The following is a 14,308-nucleotide window of genomic DNA, read 5'->3' on the forward strand; positions in this document are numbered from 1 at the left end:
GTGTGTGTGTGCGTGCGCTCACTAGTGGTTTATAAAAGCACAATGAGAAGCATATGAGGTCCAGTTGCTTGTTCATTATCATGTAGTGCTTATTGCAGGTATTAATATGCCTTATGTTTTCTTTTTCTTTTCCTTGTTTTTTAATCAGAATGAAAGTAACTTCAGTGAAGAGGAGGCCTCGGATGATATATGTGATCAAGAATACGTTCCAGATTCCGAAAGCACAGACACAGAAGATGAGGAACCAATAAACAGCTTGGCGAACTCAACATTCCAGGTTGCTGAAGAATCACTAATGGATACCTCTATGACCTGTAATGTCACAGATGACACCCTTGTCCCTGAACAATCTTGCACCAACACAGCACCTCCAACCAGTGTTGTAAGAGCAGGCCAAAATTTCTGCTTCATTTGCAAGGATTTTCATTCCAAAATAGCCCGGCATTTCAAAACTCACGTACAAGAGAATTCTGACATAGCATATGCCCTTAGTCTCCCAGCACGCTCAGCAACTAGGAAGAAGCTCCTAGAGAATCTTCGCAACAGGGGAAACTTCGAGTACAACAGAGATGTTCTGAAAAAGGAAGTGGTCAGCTTAAAGTGAAGCGCAGAGCTAAGAAAGTTGAATCAAAAAAATATGAATATTGTATCCATTGTAAGGGTATGTTTTTGCGACCAGAACTATGGAGACATATGAATAGGTGCTCCTCCAAACCAGAGGAACAGGAACATCAAGGAAGGAAAAGGGTGCTTGGCCTAGCAGCTGCAATCAACTCAGCTTCTTCAAGCACAGTTGAAAACGGGGTGCTTAAAATGTTAAGCCGTATGCATGACGATGACATAGCAAGTGTTATTCGTAATGACTTCTGCCTTCTTCGCTATGCTGACACACTTTTCAGAAAACATGGACATGACCCTTCAAAACATGACTATATCCGCCAAAAAATCCGTCAGCTGGGAAGATTCCTGCAAACCCTCCGCAAAAGGTCTTCAATCCTAACCTTAGAGGATGCCATAAAACCAGGAAATTTCATGGAAGTAATTGAAGCAGTAAAAGAAACAGCAGGATTTGATAAAGAAAAGAACAGTTACAAAACTCCAAGCCTTGCACTTAAAATTGGACACTCACTGTTGAAAGTGAGTGACATCATTCATTGTCATGCTCTTATTGCTGGAAATGACAATTTGATAAAATCCTCAAAAGCTTTTCAGAAGCTTTATACTGCAAAGTGGTCTGAGTGGTCTGAGTTCATATCCCACTGTGCTTTAAGCACCATTAGTGAATTGAAATACAACAAACCATCCAAATTACCGCTCACTGACGATGTGACAAAATTTAACAAGCATCTTGACAAAACTGTTGAATCAGCAACTGCTGCATTGAAGAAGGAGACAACAGTGCAGAACTATTCCAGCCTTGCAAAAGCTGCATTGACCAAGATTGTCCTCTTCAATAGAAGACGTGTTGGGGAGGTCTCAAAGATAAAAATGAAGAATTTTCTGGAAAGAATCAAAGAAACAAACACCCTTGATGAAGTTGGGCTGTCAGAGTATGAAAAGAAACTCTGCCACTATTTTGAGCGTGTTGAACTGAAAGGAAAAAGGGGCAGAAAGGTAGCCGTGCTGCTGACACCTGAGATGGTAAATGCACTCAACATTATGATTGAGAAGAGGAAGGAATGTGGTGTCCCAGACCAAAATGAATTCTTGTTTGCTGTACCTAATTGTCCGACATACTACCGAGGACATCAGTGTCTCAGACAGCTCAGACAGCAGATGCAGATGAGTGTGGTGCCAAGAGGCCAGAGTACCTACGATCAACTCAACTGCGCAAAGACATAGCGACCACATCACAAATCCTGAATTTGAAGAGCAACGAACTAGATCAGCTTGCTGATTTTATGGGGCACGATATATCAGTACATAGAGAGTTCTACCGTCTGTCAGAGCCTACCATACAGAGTGCAAGAATTTCCAAGTTGCTCCTTGCACTGGAAAAGGGAAAGATGCATGAGCTTAAAGGAAAATCTCTTGATGAAATTGAAGGTATTTAAATTCTTATGTTCTTTTTGTAAAATGTAGACTTAAAGGGGTTATAGTATGTATTTAAAGAAATCTTGGTTTTATGGGATCTTCATGACATGATGTAACCTTTTTTGTTTTATAACCAAATTAAAGCACTTTCCCATTTTTCGTCCAGATTTCACAGATGATGATGACGATGAGAGTGAGCAGGAACAAACCACTGACAACAAAGCAGTGGAAGATTGTCCTCGTGAACTGAACGGTATGTATTTTGAATGTGATCTAGCATGTTGGTACACATAGTACAAACTACATACTACTGGAAACTAGCTCTAGACACTCCATTGATTAATTTATTACCCATTCCATCATCAGCAAATGTCTTGAAGTGTCAAGGCAGAATCATATACAACCAGTGTTGTGTAAAGAAAGTAATTATTTATAGTTACAAATTACTCCTCCCAAAAAGTAATTGCGTTAGTAACTCGGTTACCGCATTGTAAAATGTGACGTTATTTTTTTCTTCAGACAGAGGCTGATCCCTAGAGTTCAATGTAAAATGTACAGTATAATAAAAGTAATGACGTTTTGGAACATTGATGCCAATAAATCTATTTTAGCAGAAACCAAGAATAAACGATGAACAGTGGAAATGGCCATAACATATCTTCTTTGAAGGCTGCAGATAAATGTGAAACAGAAATCTAAAGACACATTTTTGACTGAAAATAGAACCCTGAAACTTTTCTTGGATCAGGATATGAGCTTTCAATACAATTTAACCTGTCTGATCTATTTCTGCTTTCATTGAGCTAACTGATGTTGGAGATTAGTGTTATTGAACTTGCTCAATAATATTTACAAAATAATCAACTGTAAATAATGTTCAATATATTGCATTACAAAATTGAACAACAGATACTATTTATTAAAATGCATCTACTATGCTCTCCTGTTACAGATTTTTCAGACATGGACACTCCTGAAGGTGACAGACTCCTTCCTGTACTTAAGGGTACGATCAAGTTGAATTTTAATACATATCAAGTTTATAATTTCCAGTGCGTAACCTTCGGCAGTTTCTAGGCCTATAGAGAAAGGTCATCATCAAATGAAGTCAGCCATACTAACAAACAATTATGTCATCTTGTTTGTTTTCAGTCCCTAAAGCCAATACACGAAGACAATGGACAAAAGCAGAAGAAAATGCTGTGATGAGACACTTCAAGTCTCATGTAATTAAAGGCAATTTGGCGTCCAAGCAGGAATGTTCCCTCTGCAAAGAATGTGAGCCAGCACTAAAAAAAAGAACGATCCAAAATATCAGGGACTTTGTTCGAAACAAGGGGCTGACGTTTAAGCGCCGCCGGCATCCAAATTGAGTAACTATATCTACCTAGCCAGCGTTGTTCAACTTGTTCAGTTCTTGATTGTTATCATATATTATTACGTTTAGTGTTTTTAATGTTTAATGTTTTTTTTATATATATATGTTCAATGTTGCACGTTACCTCGATGGAATAAATTTATTGAGATTTAAATCTCTTAATTGTGATAGTTAATGTTCTTTAGAATAGTTACATCAATATGTAATGCTGCACAAAAAATTGAAGGCTTTAAATAGACCCTGTGATTGGTATCGGATATCGGCCCAAAACATCCTCCTCTAACGTCCACCACATTTTTATGGGTGAGTAAGGCTCCAACACCAACAACTGCTGCATTTGCACTCCATTGTTTGTGTTGTCTTTTTAGAATTTATCTATGGTGTCATACAACAGCTTGTGTTTGTTACTCTTCCTCAACATGCCAAACATGGAAGTCCTAGAAAACAATAGATGACGCGCAGACAACTCAGTTCCTTTTCCTTTTCTTTTCTTAATTTCTTTTGTTAATTCAGAAGGAGGTTCAGTTTCAAATTCATAACCTTAACAAATCATAAAGGAAAAATACTAATACTGCATTATCAGCTTCCATAAACAATCAGAAGAAATAAACAATCCATTCAAGAAGCACAATTACTATTACTTTACGTGCTGTTAGAGATTTTAATCATGCAGCCCCATATGTCAGTGGAGAGAGTAGACGGGAGTCTTGCGTTGAAAAGGTTTATTTACTTGATCCAGGAGACGTGACTGAATGATCAGTACTCGTTATGTTCTGATGCTCCTTTCATTATTTTTCATTCATTCGGAAGTGTCTGTCCTCTGGGGAAACCACCACACAGATAATGTCATAAGTTTGAGCCATGCCCAAATATGGACAGATCCAACACATCTATAATATACAGAATTTAGTCTACTCAGGACCTTTGTTCTCCATCCAACATAATATCAAACCTCTCACTCCAGTTACCTCCAACTACCATGCGATACTAAAAACGTGCAGGTTTGCATTTATTCTTTGTACTGACTCTATAGCAGCAACCAAAGCTTGCAGTTTTGGTTGATCGCTGCTCAGCATCCAGAGCAGGCTGGCAGTAGGCAGGCAGAAGGCTCCCCTGCCAGGGGGACAACAGCAGAGAGCATCGGATGCAGGGATCAGATTGCTTTGACTTGTAAACTATGCTAAACTTGCTACTAACTTATTATTTTTTTCCTCGGTTGATACGTGGCGTGTGAGGGGGAGGGTGCAGAGCAGCAGCACCACCTCCGCCAAAGACTCACTTTGACTTTTGCCCAAAAATCATATTCGAAGTTTGTTTGTTTATTAATATTAATATTCGAATATATTCGAATATTTATTAATAATATTTTGACCATTAAATGCCTTCAGTAAGACCTGGGCTGAATCTGAATACTTAGTACATACTATTTCTGTTCAGTGTCTACTACTTGACCGTACTACACTTGACAGTGTAGTACGGTCTACAGCTATGCGTAGAACGCCTCCGAACGCTTCCGAACATTGCTCCAAAAACTCCACCGGATGTTTGGAGATGCCGGCAAAATTACCTTGATAAGTTACCTGTTTTCCGTCTTGTCATCGTTGCTATTAAATTAAAAATGTCTCTTTTTACTTAATTACTTACTTTACTTTTTTACTCTTTTTAATGTCTCTTCTTTTCGCCGCTTTCTACAACGTCTTTCTAAGCCGCTGTTGGTAGTGTCGGGTCAGCCATCTCTTCTTCGTTTGTTACCAGACTCCGGTTGCATTGTGGGATAGTGTAGTGACCTACCGTTGTATAATGGCGGTAGTACGCATTCGGAAACGTTTTCCGTACTACACAATGCGTACTGAGCATTCGTACGCGCTATATTTGTGGCGTACTACAAAATGCATACTATAAGTATGAGTATTCGGATTCAGCCCTGGATTGGGCTTTGCGAGGTTTGTTTACCGGCGTTGCTATGGTTACCGGTCTTGCGTGATCCAACGGTTTATTAGGTTTCTAATAAATCGCTGTCTAATCAATACTTCATTCACTGCCTCTTCCGTGGTCATTACAATATTATGAATATACTGCGTCGGGTTCTCCGACGTCTCTCCCTCTTGGCCTGCCCATAACAGGTTTGAATATTAAGGGCTGCCTAATATTCCTTCGAATTTTGATTTATTTTTGATATTCGAATTATATTCGAATCACGAAGTTCGGAGTCAAAGCCCTACGACTCAGTCGCATTGCTAATGAGCAACTGGCGATCAGCAGAAGGAGAGTCTTGGAAAATGGCACAGGTTTTATTATTTAGGCTAAAAACTTCATAACAACAATTTAAAGACCATTGAGAATGAAATAGCTAAAAAGGAGGATTGGAGTGGGACTTTAAAAGGGTTTTTAAGAGATTAAATGTAGTATTATATTCTTGTTTTTGTGTGTTACATGTAAACAGGCCTTGTAATGTTGGTCAGTCCTCACATACCATAACCTGGTTTGTGTTTGTGTGTTATATGTAAACAGGCCTTGTAATGTTGGTCAGGCCTCACATACCATAACCTGGTTTGTGTTTGTGTGTAATATGTAAACAGGCCTCATAAACACTGTTGGTTTCATAAACCACGATTTGTGTGACCCCGTAAGCCTGTTGTAAGTCACATTTTTTTCTAAAAGAAATTATCATTTTGAAGTCAGATTTGTGTTCTGCAGATAAAATGAAAATTTTTGATATGTCTTTGAAGTTTGCCAGATGCTGCGTTAGACGTGGTCTCATAAACCACCGCCACGCATGAATTTGCAAGATTGGTCTCGTAAACCACATTTGTGTGTGTGTGTGTGTGTGTGTGTGTGTGTGTGTGTGTGTGTGTGTGTGTGTGTGTGTGTGTGTGTGTGTGTGTGTGTGTGTGTGTGTGTGTGTGTGTGTTGCGCCCAGGCTAGAAGACAACTGGACAATGCTCGGGGACATTTAATTTAAAAATAAATATGTGTTATGTTCCACTGGCTTGTGCTTTGACTAATGTGCCAATATGCTGTCTGATAGAAACACCTGGAGCTGAACCCCACTGAGCCACACTGAAGATGAGCCTCTGTCTACTGACCCTGCTAGCTGGCCCTCACCTCTGACTGACAGGATTCGGACTGAGCTGGTTCGAAGAGGACCAAGTAGGTTGCCACCTAACTTTGTTTTTCGGAAGAATGAGAGTGATGGGAGAAGTTGCCACCACCAATATTTTACGAAAACATTAGTTAGTGGTGAAAAGATGGCAAGAAGTTGGCTGGTGTATTCAATGAAGAACAACAGCCTCTTTTGCTTCTGCTGCAAACTGTTTTCAAAGAGGCTCACTAATTTGACAATGTCAGGAATGTCAAATTGGAAACATGCAAGCGCAAACCTCACAGCACATGAGGGTAGTCCAGAACACCTCAATTCCATGAAAGCATGGAAGGAACTGTCAGTGAGGTTAAGAAGTGGGGAAACCATCGACAAGCAGGAGATGGCACTTGTGGAGGCTGAGAGGATGAGATGGAGAGCAGTGCTGACCCGTCTCATTGCTATTGTGCAGTCACTGGCAGTTCGTAATTTGGCTCTCAGGGGACACACAGAAACACTCTTCACACCATCAAATGGGAATTTCCTCCAAGAGGTTGAATTGATGGCCAGGTTTGATCCCATAATGAAAGATCACCTTAACCGTGTCACAAGAGGAGCAAGTCACAACAGCTACCTTGGCCAGCATGTGCAAAATGAGCTCATTGGTTTATTGAGCAGCAAAATAACATCTACTATGGTTGATGACATCAAGCACGCCAAGTTTTTTTCAATTATTCTGGACTGCACACCGGACATTAGCCACACAGAACAGTTATCAGTGGTAATTAGAGTGGTGTCACTGATGGAGAAGCCCCATATCAAGGAGCATTTTATGGGATTTTTGGAGGCAGAGGAGTCCACAGGCCATCACTTGTCATCCATGATCCTGAAGAGACTTGAGGAGTTGGGAATTCCTTTTGAAGACTGCAGAGGACAGTCATACGACAATGGAGCCAACATGAGGGGCAAAAATAAGGGAGTTCAAGCCAGGCTCTTAGAAAAGAATCCCAGAGCTCTGTTTGTGCCATGTGGGGCGCATACATTGAATTTAGTTGTGTGTGATGCTGCAAAGGGATCTGTTGATGCCATGAGCTACTTTGGTGTCTTGCAAAAGCTCTACACACTATTTTCAGCCTCCACCCAAAGATGGTCCATATTGAAGAAATATGTGAGCATCACCTTAAAGATGTGGGCAGAAACAAGGTGGGAGAGCAAGATCAAGAGCGTCGAGCCCATGAGGTATCAGGGAGCTGCCGTGAGAGAGGCTTTGATCGAGGTGAGAGACCACACCAAAGACTCTGCTATAAAGGCGGAGGCCCAGTCTTTGTCTGAGGAGGTGGGGTCGTACCGCTTCAGCATCTGCACGGTTGTTTGGTATGACATGCTATCTGCAATACAGCATGTCAGCAAACTCATGCAGTCTCCTGGTATGGATGTGGACATAGTTGTGGGTCTTTTGAAGAAGACTGAAAGAGGTCTCCAGAGCTACAGGGCAAGTGGCTTTGTGACTGCACAGATGGCGGCAAAAGACCTCTGTGAAGATATGAATGTGGAGGCTGTTTTGAAACAGAAAAGGCTCAGGTCTACAAAGCGCCACTTTTCATTTGAATCGCATGATGAGCCTATCAGTGATGCACTTAGGAAGTTGGAGGTTGAATTCTTCAATGTTGTTGTCGATTCAGCCATGTCAGCCATTAAGGAGAGGTTTTCCACATTGGAAAATGTGGGAAACAAATTTGGATTTCTGACGAACTTCCCAAGTCTTCCAGGTGAGGAGCTGGCAGAGCAATGCGAGGCACTAGGCACCACACTGCACTTTGAAGGGCACTCTGATCTGGACAGTAGAGAGCTTGTTCAAGAAATTAAGAACTTCCCTGAACTGCCATCAAAATCAATGAGCCTCCTTGAGCTTATCACTTTGATGTATGATAAGGATCTAACGGAGATCTACCCCAACTTTTGGACTGCCCTCAGGATTGCGCTTACTCTGCCAGTCACAGTGGCTCAAGCAGAGAGGAGCTTTTCAAAGCTAAAGTTGATTAAGACCTACCTTAGGTCAACCATGTCTCAGGAACGGCTGACTGGCCTTGCTGTCATCAGTATTAATCACTCAATAGGGGAGCAAATTTCATACGATGACATTATTGAGGATTTTGCATCAAGGAAGGCCAGAAAGGTTAAGTTTTAGTTTCTTAGTGTTTCTTAGTTTGTGTTTTCTGTTCTTAGTGCAATAGTGTAATAATTAGATTTTCTTCGCCCGGGGTGTAATTCCATGTAGAACCGCCACTGGTTACGATGACTATGTCTACTTCTTATACACAATCTATGTCTGGAACCCAATATGGCGGCGGCCAGTAGTAAGTGAATGTTGTCAGCTGTAGGGCTGTTTTCCCTGTTCCTCTGCCAGATGTCTTTGTTCTATGTATGTGGTCATTGATTTCAAGCAATTCTATTGTTTGTGACTATGGTTATTTGGATTTTGCCTTCTACTTGTCTGTCTGTGTGTGACCGCCAACTTCTCAGTAAAGACCTTGCTAATCGAACTTTCTGTTACAGTGAGCAGCCGATGATTGAAAGATAGATAGAAATTAATGATGTTTGTATGTGTGACATGTAGGAGGCTCACATCGACTGGGTTTACTTGGTGGTGGTGTAGCCTCTCGTTTTACTGATTGGAGTTACAAATCAAATAAATTCTTGTCCCCTGCAAGCACCAGAAATGTTGTTTCTTGACCTGATTTTTTCAGAAGCTTCAACCTAGAATTAACTTTCTTTACTAGAAATCACATTGGTGTTTCCTTTCATCGCACTCGATGATGATTGGACTAACAGGAAATGTGGCTTTTATTCACACCACAAAGGGCTTGAGTGATTTCAGAATGGGAGTGATTAGTATATAATTGCTCTATAATTATGTACATTCATCCATTCACCAGTGGTTTGGAGTCTGTCCAAGCATGCACTGCCTTCGAGGTAGGGTACAACCTGGACACATAAAAAGACCCACACATTTACAATCACGTTGCACATTTTGGCAATTTGGAAAGCTGGTAACAAATTATTCATTGTTTAATGTGCATGTGTTTTATCCTGTATCCCAAAGAAATTGTTTGAGCTCATTTGCATTTTTTGTTGTTGCTGAGAGCGAGATGAGAAGATCAACACCAGTCTTATGTTTGTGTTGTAAATATGAAACCTCAGTTAGCTTAGCATAAATACTGTACTGGAAACAGGAGAAAACAGCTAGCCTGGCTCTGTCCAAAGATAAAAAAAAACCCAAATCTCTCTACAGGCATGATGGTGGTAATGCATTACCCAAAATGTTTTTGTATTCCCTGAAATGATATATCATATTTTTACACCTTGTAAGGGACGTAACTGGCAGGTATGTGGAGTCAAAGGTAGATTTTCGAAAAAAGGGTTTTATTTATCCAAAAATGAAGTAATCAAGTTACAATATACTTAAAATTCTGGGCCCATAAAAGAGGTCAACAAAGCAAAACTCAGGCTATATTTGAGTCGAGATTAAATGAAAAAGGCCCTTTAAACCCTTTAGCTTGCATCTCCCCTCATATTGTGCATATATTTGACAATATATGCCAAAGAAAATGGAATTCCTTTTTTCCTGTAAAACAAAATATTCCAAGTGTTTTATGCAACAAATGTCAACCAATAATATCATGACATCCACCAATCAATCAACCTCCAACAATTAGTGGCACAGTTCTAGAGACGAGGCCGGCACCAGACCAGACCGTCAAAGGAATGGCGGCATAACTGAGGAGCCACATTCTTGACATGTGAAAGAAGGTAATGCCTGTCCTTTTTTAAAGGACCATCCATTTGTGACAACAGGGATCACTCTAAATTCAGTGACAGTTTGCGGCCTCCTGGAGCAACATTGTTCATTCTCTGCCTGAAGTATATTGTAACTTCAACAGAGAATGACAAGTAACATATATTTTGTGAAACAGCTTTTCACATGATGTGATAGAAAACAGTATTTTAAGGGTACACAAGGACATTACATTTACACTGACAATACCAAACCCCCCTCCCAATAGACTATAGTGGACACCCTGCAGAGGCTGCTTCTGTCTGAGGAACTGAGGAACCAATTGAGAGGCCCCACCTGTAGGAAGCTGTGGTCTGTCACCGGTCCAGTTTGTCACAGGAGAGTGTAGGAGTAAGCAACAGCTGCAATAATCCTTTCATTCATAATACAATCCATTTTCACTACATTTGGGAGTAGGGATGGGTTTAAAAAATGTATCTTATGATTCAAGTCGATCTTCATTTAAACGAGCAAATATCAATTCATGAAATCCAGAAATTAATCTTTTAATATGCCTTTTCCCGCGGCTACATGAGGACTACCAAACCTCAAATTAACTATTAATGTTAACTATAACTTCTAAATCAGCAGCATGGCTCTTATCTCTCTCCTTTACTTATTTAGGTTGCTTCTTTCTTTCAGGATAGGCTTTTAGGTGGTTCTTTTCATCATTTTAGATTCATGCTAACTTATAGCCTGCTCAGCTCAGTCTCCTTTGTTAGCTTCTTGACTGACCGTCTGACTGCTGATCTAAGTACTCTTAAATTCTTTTACTTTCTCAGAGCAGGTGCTTTCTACTAACTGACCACCACTTCCTCTGCTCGCAACTACGTACAATCTACCACAGGTAAATAAGACATTTGAGGATTTCAATTTGCTACTTTCACTCTAACTGCAATGCTCTTTTTTACATTGAGTGAATCCAAAAATCAGTGTATACCCATATTAGGGTTCCCTTTATCTTTCCAGACACATCCGCTATACACAGTTTGTTTCTCACTATCCACTTGAGCACAAACTGTGACAAATTTTAGCCTTTCACCGTCAGCAAGGCCAGCTTTGACGACAGACAGTTGCGGCTGTAGCAACTCGAATTCAGCCAGCGTAAACCATAGGGCCTCCTCTCTGGCGGGCTTACACTCCCTGAATGACTGCACCAATTATCCCCAGGATTATCAAATTATCCTTAAGTGCACCAGCTATCAATTATTTTAGTAATCAAGTATTCGATTATTGAGTATTCTACCCTAATCCATTGATTAATTAACTCGGGGGACGACAAAGAACCTTGAGGAATTGTTTCAGCCATGTTTTGGGATAGGAGCAGATTTGGATTGTTTCCATCGCTAACGAGCGCTTACCTATACTTAAAATACTTTTTCTAAACTCTTAACACAGACTTACACCTACAAAACACAATTGGCCAAATAGATCATTTTCTTCTCAAAAGCACATTTTGTTAACTATATACTAACTCTTCATTTCAAAATAGAAGACATCTTTCTCTGCACACACTAACTTTACCAAAACACTGGACATCTGACTCAAAATGAAATTATTCTTTCAAAGAATAACTCTTGTTTTCACTTCACAAGGAACATGCAGCCAATCAAAGTACACCAGGTTTCAAAATACTGGCTATTGTGGACATTACAAAAACTGCATAGACTTTTATGTTTCAGTTTTACAGGTATTTGCATGCAAAACATGCAATCCACTGTTTTTTACGCCAAATTTTTTGGTTGGGAACTGTACTGTATATCCACATGTAATGTTCACATTCAAAAGCATTCCAGTAAAAAGCGAATCAGTTTTTTTTTCTTTACTGTTTACTACAGGAGGTATAGTAGAAATACTGTTTACAGTATGATACAACAGAAAACGTTTTACAGTATTGTTTAAAGTTAACAAAATATCCATGAACAAAAAAGCAACAGCAAAAAGCCCAGTAAAAAGGGAGAACTAAAAAAAAGCACAAAATTCCTTTATCTAATCCCTGCGATCTTCAGGGTTAGGCCACAAGTTTTCATCCACATCGCATCTGATGTTATCCAAGGCGATACACCTTGGATAAAACCGCTTGGAATGCCTGATCCACCCTTGACAATCATCAACTGTGATGTCCCTGCAGCCAGCATCCATGGCTTCAAGGAGGGACAACTGGTCATGTGGCTGATGGTCATAGACTTTCCACCTCCATGTAGAAAAGAACTCCTCTATGGGGTTGAGGAAAGGTGAATAGGGTGGAAGAAATAGACGAATCAGTCTTGGGTGGACCTCAAACCATGCTGTAACTGCTTGTGAGTGATGGAAGGCCACGTTGTCCCAGGTGATAACGAAGGTCCTCCTGTTTTCACCCTCCTGATCCTGCTCTGGAACCAGGCGCTGGTGGAGATCATCGAGAAAAGCAAGGAGGCGCTCGGTGTTGTAAGGTCCAACCTGACATTTGTGGAGGAGTGATCCTGCATTTGAAATTGCCGCACACATAGTGATATTTGCCCCTCTCTGTCCAGGAACATCAACTGTGGCCCTTTTTCCAATGACATTTCTTCCACGTCGACGCCTTTTGGCCAGATTAAATCCTGCCTCATCCACGTATACGAATTCATGAGGGGCCTGGTTGGCCTCCAATTCCATAACTCTCTGAAACAAAATTTATGTAAATCATGCCATTATAGTACTATATACCATACAGTACTGTAACCTATTACTGAGTAGGTTACCTACTTGAAAAGTGCAAAGCTTATAGAACTGTACATTGAATTGAATATACACACTATACCTGGACATATTGTTGTCGTAGCACCTTGACTCGCTCACTGTTCCTCTCAAAGGGAACAGTGTAGAGCTGTTTCATCCGCACTCTGTGTTTGGACAATGTCCGCGTAATGGTTGCGAGGCTGATGCTATTGATATTGTGAAATATCTCTTGGTCCTCCAAAATTCTGCTTTGAATCTCATGCAGTTTAATTGCGTTATTTGCAACAACCATATCTACTATGGCAAGCTCTTGTTGATGATTAAGGAGCTTACCTCTTCCCCCAGAGGGAGGAAGACGTTGCATTCTTTTGAGGGACAAAAAAATCAACATATGCATTACTGTATGGCCTCATTGACATGTCAAGTGAGAATAGAAACAATCCATGTAAAATGCAAACTTACCTGTTGGTTTGTTGAAAGATGCGTATAATTGACGCAACCGTTGACCGCCCCAAATTGGGCTGTACTCTTTCACCAGCCTCCCTTAGTGAAAGACCGTGGTTTATCACATGGTCAATGATAGTGGCACGAATTCCATCACTCACCACTGCCCTTGTAGCCCTTAGAATGCCACCACCACGCATTCTTATACCTCTACCTTGCCCTCTCCTTAGGCCTGCTCTTCTCCCTGGACCCTCCTGCTCCTCTCTACTCCTGCTCCTCTCTACTACTCCTGCTCCTCTCACTACTCCTGCTCCTCTCACTACTCCTGCTCCTCTCACTACTCCTGCTCTCTCCTGCTCCTCTCACTACTCCTGCTCCTCTCACTACTCCTGCTCCTCTCACTACTCCTGCTCCTCTCACTACTCCTGCTCCTCTCACTACTCCTGCTCCTCTCACACTCCTGCTCCTCTCACTCCTGCTCCTCTCACTACTCCTGCTCTACTCCTGCTCCTCTCACTACTACTCCTGCTCCTCTCACTACTCCTGCTCCTCTCACTACTACACTCTCACTGGGCCTGCTCTTCTCCCTGGGCCCCTTGCTCTAACTCTTCCTCGTCCAGACATCTTTTTCGGTTTCTGTTTCCAAAAACATCACTCCTCAAAGTCCTCCTTTTAGTAATGCCATTGATTCTAAGCCAGAGTGGAATCAGCTGTGGTTGACCCAATATACCCAACATACATCAGCTGTGTGTCAATTATTCAATTGTTTGTTTATTATCAGCTGAGATATATTGTTTTAGAACTGATATTACTGTATTACAGAAGCAGAGGTTTTTAT

The 14,308-nt window shown here is 40.9% G+C and overlaps 1 protein-coding gene across 1 annotated transcript; it reads right to left on the minus strand.

The window, feature by feature from the left end:
* Positions 1-11,683: 11,683 nt before the first annotated feature.
* On the minus strand, positions 11,684-13,378 carry LOC129091667 (uncharacterized). The gene is made up of 2 exons (XM_054599361.1): positions 13,109-13,378; positions 11,684-12,969 (listed from the first exon to the last, which is right to left on the minus strand). The coding sequence occupies exons 1-2, from the start codon at positions 13,316-13,318 to the stop codon at positions 12,316-12,318; spliced, it is 864 nt and encodes a 287-aa protein (XP_054455336.1). The 5' UTR covers positions 13,319-13,378; the 3' UTR covers positions 11,684-12,315.
* Between the last annotated feature and the right edge of the window lie 930 nt (positions 13,379-14,308).

The sequence above is a fragment of the Anoplopoma fimbria genome, chromosome 5 (genome assembly GCF_027596085.1).
Source record: "Anoplopoma fimbria isolate UVic2021 breed Golden Eagle Sablefish chromosome 5, Afim_UVic_2022, whole genome shotgun sequence".
NCBI lineage: Eukaryota > Metazoa > Chordata > Actinopteri > Perciformes > Anoplopomatidae > Anoplopoma > Anoplopoma fimbria.